The 12,866-nt window shown below is 48.2% G+C and overlaps 2 protein-coding genes across 5 annotated transcripts in view; both read left to right on the top strand.

Moving 5' to 3' along the window:
* SMC3 (structural maintenance of chromosomes 3) overlaps positions 1–12,866 on the top strand; it is a 463,962-nt gene that overhangs the window by 273,697 nt on the left and 177,399 nt on the right. For all 4 annotated transcript variants that reach the window (XM_075676310.1, XM_075676309.1, XM_075676311.1 and 1 more), the window contains exons 22-23: positions 3,101–3,175; positions 3,254–3,362. In XM_075676310.1, the coding sequence (XP_075532425.1) occupies positions 3,101–3,175; positions 3,254–3,362 (184 nt within the window). The remainder of the gene's footprint in view (positions 1–3,100; positions 3,176–3,253; positions 3,363–12,866) is intronic.
* LOC142566183 (uncharacterized) lies at positions 9,068–11,022 on the top strand. The gene is made up of 4 exons (XM_075677036.1): positions 9,068–9,314; positions 9,501–9,709; positions 9,968–10,969; positions 11,017–11,022. The coding sequence occupies exons 1-4, from the start codon at positions 9,068–9,070 to the stop codon at positions 11,020–11,022; spliced, it is 1,464 nt and encodes a 487-aa protein (XP_075533151.1).

Genomic DNA, 12,866 nt, shown 5'->3' with positions numbered 1-12,866 from the left:
CATCGCAAAAAGTAGATGGTGCACTTAGCGGCCGGTAACATGCACAAAGCAATGTGTTTTGGTGGTTTATAACGATAAGAACACAAACCAATTCTAGACGCAAGCAGGATCCTACAAGACACTATATTGTTGGCGACGGCAATTAAAACACCACTGCCTGATTTTAGATCCCGGTCATGACGGTGAAGAACGTAATTCTTGTCAAAGTGGAACAGCTCTTCACTAAGTATTTTATCGGTCAACTAAGTCTCCGTCAATACAACCACGACTGCGGCACACAAATAAAAAATAGATGCTAGAGCTTCATGTTTATTAATTGCACTTTGCACATTGGACAATAAAAAAGAGAAATCATGACAAGGTTGGCTGCGTGGTGCCTAATTTCTGTTAAGAAAAAGACGCGTCAGAATGGCGGTTAGTAGCAGCGGACGGTAATGCAGCACTGCAGGGAACATTGCCCAATTGAAGTTCACAGACACTGTCGTTATCAGGGGAGTAAATATAACATTTTTTGTTCATATATAGCTTGTTGTACTTCACAGTGAAAAGTTGACCGCTTCCTTTGCCAAATTCATACAGTTTAGTTCTGACAGCTCTAGTTGCCTTACAAAAATCTTCACTTACGGAAAAACCAGTCGTCTTTAACTCATTTTTAAACGAAAGAATCATTTCCCTTAGTTTAGACTATAAAAATCTGACAATGAGCCTGGACTTGTTGGGGACAAAACGGCCAAGTCTGTTCGCCCTTGAAATGCAGTCATCGCTTTCATTTAGGTTCATGCTTAATGCTGAATTTAAAACCGAGCAAATTTTCTCTTCTGACTGCGCCCAAGTTTCCGCAGCGCTATCTGCTACCCCATGAAATATGAAATTTTTGCGGCGTGAACGGTCTTCAAATTCATTGAGCCACTGGTTCAATATGGCTACTTGCGGCACGAGGCTTTCACCCTGTTGGCCTTCAGATGATCGAATGCATTGTTCAACTGCCAAGAGCCTGTTATCGATATCGGCTATTTGTTGCTCCATTGAATATTGAGCCTCTTTGACTTCACTCAAGGCAGTCATCATTTCTTCATGTTTAGAATAAAATTTGTCGTGTAGCGATTTAACAAGCTGTAGCAACTCCTTGTTAAACAGGTTAGGATCGTCTTTAGGGGGTCTAGGGTTTAGCTCTATGTTGCCGGACATAAATAACAACTTGGAAACGAAAACACATTCACATGCTAATTGGAAGAATACTTGTGGGCCTGGAAGCACTAGCAGCGAAACATTGTTTGACTTTTTACAGAAAAGTTGAGGTGCTGTGCTCACCTGCATCCAAAAACGAAAATGTGTTTGAAGCACGTGGGCAGCTGCAGTGCTTCCATTCCCACTGGAGAGGTGCCAGTTATCCCAGCTACTTTTAAGGCATGCCGGTGTTGATGCGTCTGTCGATTTGGCAGCTGGAAATGACAGCGCTTTGCTGAGGCATGGTTCGCTTGCATGAAGGAATCCTTCGGTGGCCTCACAGTGGAACTTGCATGGAATGTAGAGAACTTGTGCCCAGAACGACAGAAAGCTAAGCTAGTTGGTAAGGATTCATTATGCAAATAAAAGTGAGGCGTGCAGACAGGACACAAGAGTAGAGAAGTGGACAACACGAACGCCGACTATCAACTGAAGGGAGCACTGAGGCGAAAAAAAGAAAGAAGACACAAAACTAATCTGCGCATGCTCAGGAATGGTAACACCACGTGTCAATCGGGTACACGTGCCGGTCTACATGAGAGATAACTGTTAAGGCACTTAATCTCTTCCTTATGTAAAGTAATCGAAGGCTGACTCACGCACGCACTTCCACCATTATAGATATGCCATGCCTCTACCATAAGACGCATATCTTCATTCTTATGCCTGTACAATATTGCGCATTCATCTAACTCTGGCGTGCAGTTACAATCTCGACAATGTAGCGAAAGATTTGAAGGCGATCCACCGGTTAACGACCTTTTATGTTCCATTAGCCTCTGATTGATACACCGTCCCGTTTGCCCTACGTAGAACTGGCCACAGCTAAGGGGAATTTTATAAACCACACCCATATGACAGTCAGTAAAACTGTTGTTCTTATTGTGCTTTACTGGACAAATATCTGTTTGTTTTTTGCCTTTTACCCGCTCCTCTTTATTCTGCACGGCAGCGCATATCTTACCTAGCTTATTGGGAGCAGTGAAAGCAACATTGGGATATGTTGGATAGGGATATGTTGAACTGTGTTAGTGAAATTCTACAATACCAGAAAGAGCCATCCTTACGGCATTTTATGGTCCAGCATATTGTTGGCAAAAGTTGTGTTCTAAAGGACTGAACTTGTTAAATTTGAAGGGGTGCGCAACAATAGCCTGAATACTTTGTAATCCATGATGTCACACTGACAAAGAGGTGCTGGTGCTTGGGCGTAACAGTTAAGATGATAAAGTTCTACCTTTATCTAGCAATCAACCTCTTACTGTGAAATTAAGTTTTGAGAGAGTGTTCTATGTAAGTTGCTTCGTGGAGAGTAATGGCCACAGTGTCACACTTGATAGCCTATACAAAGAAAGACAGTGCTACTTTTCAAAAAGAAAAGCTTGTTTGCTTTCTGTCCCATAGGCATACTTTTGTAGCACTGTGATGCCTGAATTGAAGCTAATCTTTGTGAATGGCAATACCCATTAAATACTGTCTAATGTCTGTGCTGTCAGCTGCAAAGGTTTTCAGACTGTGTCTGTACAAACACAGAATTTCTGAGCAGTTTGGGAGCATAGTGTGTAAAACTGCACAGTACATGTTTTTTGCATGAACAAGTGCAGGCTCGGAATGCCAGGGTGTGTTCCACGGCTGTGGAAATAATTCAGCATACATAAATGTGAGGTCATGCAATTTTTCTTTGGCACTGCGGGAATGTGTGCCATCTGGAGCGGCTTTGAGTGTCACAATATAAATATTTATTCTGTCTAATCAGTGCAAAACATGTCAATTTTTGTCATGTCAAATGCACATGAATCTGAAAACTAATAAATACCTATGTACATGTAATTCAATTTGGTTGTTTGAGCATGAATTGTCTTCCAATGTGCAGCTTGAGGCAGAGAAAAACAAGCTGGAGAACCTGCTCAACAACAATTTATATCGGAGGAAAGAAGAATTGGAAGCCGTGAGTTACACTTTCATAGATTACTTGTGGTGGTGTGGACAAACAATGAAGGCTGGTGCTTTCTTTTTCTGAATGAAGGCATTGCAGGAAATTTCAGTCGAAGACAGGCGGCGCAAACTGGAGAACAGCCAAGCAGAGTTGACCAGTGTGAATGCACGCATCAGTGATGTCAACACTAACTTAAAAGGCAAGCATGTTTTCCCATTTGTGTCTATATTCATGCAACTTTTGACTGTGCTCAAATTCGGATCTGAACAATTCGAAATTATTTTCACCCTTTGTGGAGATTTGTTTGCAAAAGCCCAAGCAAGGAAGATCTTTCTTCCCAACAAAAAAGAACAAAACATTTTATTCGACACAAAAAAGTTATTCATTACCTTAGTCTCGCGTTGATAGGATGTCTGGCATATCCATTACTATATACTCTCTAAATCGCACCCAATCTGCCTAGTGTCCTAAATATAGGACTCCGCTTTTTGAAATGTCGTGACAATGTTTGAAACACACAACGTACATGTCCTGTTGTAGATGTATTTTGTGCTTTATGAACAGGTACAGTCAAGCGCCTTTATAACAATGGGCTAGAGACCTCCAAAATCCTTTGTTATGCTGGTCACCTTGTCGTAAAGGTCGCGTACCATACCACTCACAGTAGAGCAGGCGAAATATGTTCAACAAACAGGGGTGGGACTCCTGCACCAATTGCGCCATTTTGACACAAATGCCAATTCCTGTGCCAAACTGTGCCATAACAGAAAATTGGAAGAAATTGTGTCACGTTGGGCCAGGACAGCTTCAGTATGTGTACTCCGGCAGTAGCCGCAAACAGCGAGTGGATTCTTTCTCCGAAAAAGAGTGCAGCGGTTCCCATTCCACACACCGCATGACAGCGCCTCCCGCACAGCTTCTCATAATTTTTTTGCTTCCGGTAAGTGGCCGGCGCGTGCGCAGCCACTCCCGGCTGTCGTCGCTGCTGTCGAAACGGCCAGTTCCGCTGTATTTAAACTTCAGGGTGTCTACCAACTTCGAAAACTGGGAATTTTCAGGGATTTTGAATAGTCTGAAAAGATTGTAGAAAAATTCGTGGAATTTGTGCTTCTATCAGGGAAAATTAGCTGTAAATTTATTGAAAGGGAACGAAAGTCGCGCTAATGCTGGCTCAAGTAACAGAGACGAATTGTAACATATCGTCTTTGACGGCGTCTCGTCTGCTGGAAGAGTTGCCAGTGTACAGTTAACAACCTTTTTTGTGGATGCCCGATTTCAGGATATGCCGATAATTCAGACAGCTTCGCTGCACCACCACGTACCCCATAGAGTCAATGTATAAAAATGTCTGAAATTTCGCTCGCAAAAACTCTTGGCCATCTCATTTTCCGGACGTTTTGCTTTGATTGCAAATCTAAAACGGCATTAATCAAAGCCACCGCCGCCACCATTTTATCTCGCCGCCTCGAACTGACGCTGTTGCACGCAAATCCGCTGGCAGCCAGCGGTACAGTGTACTAGAAGGGGGCAGTGGGCTTATTCGCCGGCGAACGCAATGCGGTGCAGTAGCTTCGCGAACGTCAACAGTATCTGCTTCTCTGATAGTCCGAGCGGCGACGCAGCGCCCCATGATACACCCGAGCACATTAGCCCAAGTTGCTTGGCTGCGTTGGTTTGTTATGGACGTTGTCGCGTGGGTTTTAAATGCGTTAGTATTTCTATGCTTGCCCTGTGAGAAACTTGCCCGTCACATAAGACACTGAATGGCTCATAGCCGCGTAAGCAAGCAAAAGAATGCAATGACTCATACCCATGTAAGGAAGAGGCTAAAGCACTCAGCAAAGTAAAGCAAACGGTCCATACATTTATTGAAGTCACCCATACAACACACACAGCAGCATGCGTTTCGATAAAAAACAAGCTCAATACAAGCATCCGAACCATCAATAAAGCACAGGGTATCTACCAACTGGGAATTTCAGGGATTTTCAACAGTCTGCAAATACTCAGGGAAAACTCAGGGAATTCGTGCCTCTATCAGGGAAAATTAGCTGTAATTTTATTGAAAGGGAATGAAAGTTTCAGTAATTCTGGCTCGCGTAACAGAGAGGGATCGTAACGAGTCGTTTTTTGACACTGTGTCGTCGGCTGGAGGAGTTGCCAGTGTACAGTCAATGGCCGACTTTCCAGACGCCCGATGGCTCTGTGGCACCGTCACGTACTCCATGGAGTGTTTAAAAACGTCTGAAGAGCCCTTCACCGTCTGATTTCCCAGACTTCTTGCCGTGACCGCAGGTCCGAAACGGCATTAATCAAAGCCAGCACTGCTGCTGTTTTGATTGCCTCGCCGCTGTGGTAAACGCTAGGCCTAGCTGCTTCAACGTTCGTTACTAAGCTTCTTCCCATTCGGCGCCATGTTTTTCATTGAAATAATTCACCACTGTAAGCAATAGTACTGACTCTGTCTTTGTGGTTGCTCGCGATTGGCTTTGAAGCTGGGAAAGTATGGCGCGATGCATAATGCCGGTTCCCAAAAGTCACCTTCGCCTCAGTACAAAAGTGTTACGCGGTGAAGCATAAAAATGGGGGCAGGGGCAATTGTCATGGGACGCAGTATCTATTCCTTAATTATACACGTGTCCATCCGACATCTCTTGTCACAGTACGGGCACCAATATGCCTAATAAGCATGCTGGTAGGCCTCTTCAGATGTGCCTGTGGAGATTTGAGCCTTTAATGGTAGTAAAAGACATGCATTCATTTTTTTGGACTGCCCAATTTTATGGACGTTTTCGCGGCCCGTAGGGAGTCCGAAAAATCGGATGTTGACTGTACAGCTGATGAAGAGGATGCTTCAAATGGTCCGTGGGGTGAACGCGCGGTGGAAAGAGGACAAGAACAGAAAGGACCGACGCATTGTGTTTGAATGGGAAAGGAAGCGTGCCGCCACTTGTTCAAAGGAGCTTGAGCTTAGAGAACAGTGTTTGCTGACGCTGAACTGCACGTGTCCTTCAACCAAACCAAAATAGATTCTTTAAATCAGTGAAACGCAACACTGAGGCATAGTGCGCAGTCTAAGAGTATGTCAGGACAGTTGATGTTGACTTTCCAGTTACTGAGAGAGAATTTCACTTGTGACAAAGTTGGGCCTCATACCTGTGAGCTTGCCATCAGTTGATGGAAATAGCTCATACTATGTGAAAATATTTTCTTCTATGTGGATCTCCTTTTTATTTATATTGTGAGCATTACATTACTCCTTCATCTTTTTCATCTGTATATATTCATCCTCATGGCCATCTTCTTCAGTGCACGGCCTGCGAAATAAACCGCCGAGGTTTAACAGCTGTCTGGCAGGTGGTGGAGGCTGCTCTCGATCCCTTGGTCCTCTACGACTTCGAGTTTCCCTGAAGCTTCGTTCAGGTCACTGCTTGCTCTGCTCTTCCACCACCGTGTCCCAAGAAGATCCACCAGGAGCCTCCGGCGTCACCATCACTGCCCCACCGGCCGTTCCTTCATGGGCCGTCAGCATGCGGCAGCGCGATCGCACCATGCTTGCTGGCCTTCTAGTTATGACATTGACAACTGGCTGGGCAATTATGACCACGTAAGGGAGCCTAACTGGTGCGATGATTTTCACAAGCTTTGCAACGTCGCATTCTACCTGACTGGCGTTACCAGGACTTGGTTTTTTAACCACGAATGCACCTTGCCTGACTGGGCGGCATTCAAACACCAGCTTCGGCAGATTTTCGGCGCTCCCTACGTCCGCTCTGAGGTTGCCAAGAAAAAGCTTGATGGAGGCATGCAACTTCCCGCGGAAACATATACCTCTTATATCGAGGACATCCTCGCCCCTTGTTGCTTTGTTGATGTCACCATGACGGAATCTGATCGTGTTCGTCATAGCCTAAAGGGGATTGCCCACGTCGTGTTCAACACACTGGTGATCAAAATCCGAATACCGTTAACGATGTGATTGTGACTTTCCAACACCTTGATGCACTGCAGGCCATCCATTTACAACCTGTCGCCTGTGAAACGCCTCCTTCCTCAGCTATGGACCTGCGTATGCAGATTCGGATTCTCATACGTGAAGAGCTTCAAGTGTGTTGCCTGCTAAGTCGTCCATTTCTTCAGACTCAACCTTCTGTTCCTGGCCTGCGTGACATCATCAAAGAGGAGCTGTCCTCCATGACCTGTGCTGCGAGCTGTGGCCCTCCTTCACCGTCGACCTCATATGCTCAGGTTGCGGCTGTGCAACCAGCGTTCGTTGAGACAGCGCCTGTTGCTCCTGCTACTGCTCCCAACCATGTAGTGACTCTAGCACCCCGTCCGCCTGCCACAGTGTTTTACACTACCCAGCCTTTGCCCCGCCCCATTTGTTATTATTGTCATATTCGCTGGCACATATAGCGTTTTTGTTGAAGATGACAACAGGACGAACGCCGTGGCTACGATGTTTATGAGAGAGACCCGTTGCTTCCTCTGAGTCCCTACGAGCACAGGCTTTCCTCATGCTCATTTTCTCCAACTCCCGAAGCACCTCGCAACTACCGTCGAGGGCGCCGCCGCTCGCCCTGCCCTCTCCGATGCTCGACATCACCCCTGCAACTGGCCACCCGCAATCCTGACTACCGATCGGAAAACTAGATGGTGCAGTTTTTGGAGGGAAAGCTACATGGCTTGCACAGACTACAATTCCTCCAGCATGCATGGCCGATACTTTATTCGTGTGTGTAGAAGGTGTACCAGTTCCAGCATTTATTGATACAGGAGCAGCTATTTCTATTATTCACTCTGACTTGTGCTCTCGTCTACGCAAAGTTACTACACCTTACAATGGAGCTCTTCTACGTGGTGCAAATAATGTTGTGATTCGGCCATCAACGCAATGCACCGTTCGAGTTTCGATTGACGGGCTACGCCACCATATCCCGTTTGCACTGTTGACTTCCTGTGCTCACATGTTTATACTGGGGGAGACTTCCTCTCTTCGGCGTCTGCTTTCATCTCATACAGTCAATGCCTCATTAACCTGACAGAGACTGACAGTTCTGACGTGTACGTACCGCGCCTTCACTTACAAACTGCTGACGATTGTATAGTGCCACCTGGCTGCGAACAACTTTTTGTAGTTCACTCTGACATCACCGATGGTGATGTTTTAGTTGTACCATCAGCCCGTTGCCTATACCAAGGGATTGCTCTGGCACCCAGCCTTGTTGGCTTCACCAACGGCATGGCCACTTTGGCTGTACTCAATGCAACCACTGAGCCAGTACTGTTTTCGAAAGGTGGTGTTGTCATGTGCGTCTTGGACACTCGGCATGTCCCTGTCCTCACCTCGACTACTGCTGTTTCACAACCACCCACAGCTATAAATGCAGTCCCTGCTTCTGTTCTTGCTATTGCCATCAGCACTGATCTAACGCCACAGCAGACGAAAGAGTTACTGGTGTTGTTATCCAAGCATAAAGACACCTTCGACGTGCACTTTCCTCTTCTGGAACAGACTTCTGTGACGGCTCATCGCATACATTCAGATGGAACTTCCATTGTGCGCCGGCGGTCATATCAGGTTTCTTCCGTCGAACGTCAGATCATCGATACCCACGCTGCCGACATGTTGAAACGAAGCATAATCCACCCTTCCTCAATCCCTTGGTCGTCAGCTGTCGTTTTAGTGCGTAAGAAAGATGGCTCAGTGCGATATTGCGTAGACTACTGTGCCTTGAACAAAATAACTCGCAAAGATGTATATCCACTGCCCCGAATCGATGATGCGTTAGATTCATTACAAGGAGCAGAGTATTTCTGCAGCCTTGATATACACTCTGAATACTGGCAGATCCCCATGCACGAAGCAGACAAGGAAAAAGCTGCCTTTGCGAATTTAACGCAATGCCTTTTGGCCTGTGTAATGCGTCCACCACATTTGAGTGGATGATTGACACCATACTATGGGGCCTAGAGTGGAAGACTTGCTTATGCTACCTTGACGACATCGTCATATTTTTGTCGACCTTCCATCAGCAGTTGCAGCACCTCGATGATGCCTTGACATGCCTCTCGTCTACTGGCTTTCAGCTGAATACAAAAAAGTGCCACTGTGCCAGCAAAACCATTGAACTGCTCGGACACCTTGTCAGCAAGGAGGTCCTTCGACCTGACCCCAATAAGATTACTGTAGTATAGTGCCGCCCCCTGTCAGATTTCGGTGTCATCGTACATGTATGTTTTGTAGTTGTTTAGCTAGATGGCGCACCCCGCTTCTGTCATGTGACGAACTTGGGCCAATCTGGAGGTGTCATCTAGCGTGTGAAGCCTTTATAAGTAATAAACGGCCGTGGGTCGGCCGAGTCTTCGTCCGGTTTTCATCGGGAGCAGTTTGCTCCGTGTCTCCTTCCTGCGCCGGCGCTTGCCGCGCGTTCGCCCGGTCGGGGCCCCCCGCTTGCCTGCCGCTGCCGACACAACATCTTTTGGCGACGAGGGTGGGATTCCCGCAGCGGTTCCGACCGAAGCCCCGGGAAACCAGCGAGCTTCGTAAGTGAAGCGTCCTTTACGTGTCGGCACGGCCTGCAAACGCCGCCGACGCACTTGGCGTCGCGAGGCTTCCGAGCCTAGGCCTACTCGCCCCCTTGTTCTTCCGTGCCCCATTCCTGCTGCGAGCTCCGGCTTGTTTTCTGCACTGTCTCCTGCGCGCTACCGGGCATGGCGTCTTTTACGGCGAACCTTCCCGTTTTTCTTGAAGTGCCCGGCCCACCGTTAATTCCATGGTATCGCTGGAAAAAAATTTTTCAGGCCCACCTCGAAGCGGCCGGCGGTGGCGACTGGACGGACGCGCGACGAGCGTCCGCGCTCGTCAGCGCTCTCGGGCGTGAGGGACAACGGAAGTACTTTGCAGACGAGGAGCAGGAAGCAGCAAGGCAGTTAACCAGCGCAGCGTCAGCTTCAAGCGAAGCAGCAAGGCAGTCGACCGGCGCAGCGTCAACGTCAAGTGATGCGGTCCCGCCAGCGTCAGAGTTTCCGAGACTCTTGCAGCGGCTTGACCGGCTGTTCGCCGCGTCAGCAAATGTCCTGGCGGAACGGCACGAATTCACCAGCCGAAAGCAGTTCGAGGGAGAAGGATTCCTGGAATTCGTGACCGCATTGAAGGAGAAGGCGGTACAGTGTAACTTCGGCACAAGCTATGACGAGCGCGTCCGAGACCAAATCATACATGGGGTAGCGAACGTCAGCGTTCGCGAAAAGTTGCTGGCTCATGGCGAAACCCTGTCCCTGGACAAGGCAGAAGAAATTGGACGCTCGTTAGAAGCCCTGCATCGAGCGAACCGCGCGTTCGGCTCCGAAAATGTACGAAGAATCGAGGCATCTCAACTTGGCGTTCCGTCGACGGGCCAAGATGGCCGACTTCTTCCGGGGAGCCGCCAAGATGGCCGACGTAGTCCGGGAGGCCGCCAAGATGGCCGACTTCTTCCGAGAAGCCGCCAAGAGGGCCGACAGTTCGCACATGGCTCCTCCGGGAACCGTGGTGCATGCGACCGGTGTGGCAGCACGAAACATATTGCAACGTACAAGAATTGTCCAGCAAGGAACCGGCGGTGCAATGCCTGCCACACGTTGGGCCATTTTGCATCAGTATGCCGGAAAACCCGTACTGTTCAACACGTCTCTTCCGCAGAGACGCTGTCTTCAACTTCCGCAAGGCAGCCGTCCGCGTCTGTCTTGACGGTAAGCACTTTTGAAACTAAAAAAGATTTGGAAGTTCCGGTCGTAGTGAACAGCGTCTCCATGCGACGGCCAGTAAATACGGGAGCGTCTGTGTCATGCATGACGGCCGACGATTTTAGAAATAACTTTGGTCGACAGCACAGGCTGTCACAACCAACAGTGGACTTGAGAAATTTCTCCAAGCAACGCATCAACATTCAAGGCCTGTTTCAAGCCACTGTCCAGTTTTTCCAAAGGTCATGCTCCGTCACGTTCCACGTAACGACTACAGGAACATCACTGCTGGGTTTAGACGCCATCCAACGCTTGGGCATACAGATCGACGGTACGTCGCTGACATGTCGTCTACCATCGCTTCCTTCAGTACAGAGCCCCACAGGTGTGCCTCCGGGTTTTGCTCACCTCTACAGTGACGAGTTGGGTCTCGTCAACAACTGTGTGCACCGAATTCATCGGCAGCAAGATGCGAAACCAGTATCTTCAAAGTTGCGCAGACTACCCCTGGCTCTCCGTGACCAGGTCACAAATGAATTGCGACGTCTCGAGGACTGCGACGTCATCGAGCGCGTCGAAGCTTTTGAGTGGGTGTCTCCACTCGTGGTGGTGCGCAAGAAGGATGGAACCATGCAGCTCTGTGTAGATCTGAGGGAACAGGACAGTCTTGTGCCTCACGTTCAAGAAAGGGTCTTGCAGAAACAGTGGCAGACTAAACAGTACGTAGACAAACGTAGAGGTGCTCAGGCAACTCGTATCAAGGTGGGAGACACCGTCAGAATAAGATTTAAGAGGAAAGGATTTTTTAAGTACAGTAAACCTCGTAAAGCAAGGCCCAGGTAGGACCATCTACTTTTTTACTCAGTGATGGGAAGATGTGGCATGTGTCTAAGTTAATCCTAGTGATAAAGGGTTCAGCAGGTAGTACATTGTGTACAAGTGACAAAGATTTTTTGTACTCATATTCAAACTTGGATAGTCATTCCGATGACTCGTCTGTAGCGACAGCATCTTCTCAGAGTCGTAATCTTCAGTTGAGTAGTCCGTCTGACTGTATCACTTCCGAGTTTACACAGTCAGCAGTCGTCTCTGATTCCGTAGGAGAATCGGTAGCCTCCCAGGACTTGTTGGGACGTCGAGAGGAGCTTCCTGGGCAACCCTCTCCAGCTTTGAGCGACAACCACATTCAATTGTCCAACCAGGGGGAGGGAAATAGTGGGACGACTGGGTCTTTAAAGTCGACCGATACGCGTCGCAACCCCCAAAGTTCTTCTGAGGTACGCACGCGTCCTCATCGTGACAGAAAACGGCCTCCGTGGCTCGATGATTTTGTTTTTGTAGTGTAGAGCGTATTGCCGTCTTCGAAATGCCACGGCTAGGGGCCTCGCTGTGACATTTAGGAGACAGTCCACATGTTTCATTAACACAGGAAAAAAAGTGCTTCTTGTTGCGGTGCAGCGAGTTTTGTGCCGTGTTCCTTGTCAGACCTTGTTTGAGTGACTGCCTGTGTTATGGTGCCCAAGACTGGTGCGCGTGTATGTGAACTTGGGCGGGGACGGATTGAATTTGTTGTGGACTTAAGTGCGTGCTTTGTGTGCGACTGGTGCGCGTGTGTGAACATGGGGGGAACGAACTGAAATCGCCTTTGGACTTAAGTGCGCATCTTGTGTGCGCGTTTCACTGTATGCTTACTTTGTTTCCAGGGGGGGATGATGTAGTATAGTGCCGCCCCCTGTCAGATTTCGGTGTCATCGTACATGTATGTTTTGTAGTTGTTTAGCTAGATGGCGCACCCCCCTTCTGTCATGTGACGAACTTGGGCCAATCTGGAGGTGTCATCTAGCGTGTGAAGCCTTTATAAGTAATAAACGGCCCTGGGTCGGCCGAGTCTTCGTCCGGTTTTCATCGGGAGCAGTTTGCTCCGTGTCTCCTTCCTGCGCCGGCGCTTGCCGCGCGTTCGCCCGGTCGGGGCCCC

This window comes from Dermacentor variabilis, unplaced genomic scaffold (genome assembly GCF_050947875.1).
Source record: "Dermacentor variabilis isolate Ectoservices unplaced genomic scaffold, ASM5094787v1 scaffold_12, whole genome shotgun sequence".
Classification (NCBI taxonomy): Eukaryota; Metazoa; Arthropoda; class Arachnida; order Ixodida; family Ixodidae; genus Dermacentor; species Dermacentor variabilis.
Note: the sequence above shows the minus strand (reverse complement) of the source record. Positions and strands in the feature narration are given on the sequence as shown.

Excerpts from the sequence above, each read along its gene's own strand:
- LOC142566183 (XM_075677036.1), top strand. The coding sequence starts at position 9,068 with ATGCCTTTTGGCCTGTGTAATGCGTCCACCACATTTGAGTGGATGATT. Across the intron at positions 9,315-9,500 it reads ACTGCTCGGACACCTTGTCA|TAATAAACGGCCGTGGGTCG; the intron begins GCAAGGAGGTCC and ends AGCCTTTATAAG. Across the intron at positions 9,710-9,967 it reads CCGGGAAACCAGCGAGCTTC|GCCCACCTCGAAGCGGCCGG; the intron begins GTAAGTGAAGCG and ends AAAATTTTTCAG.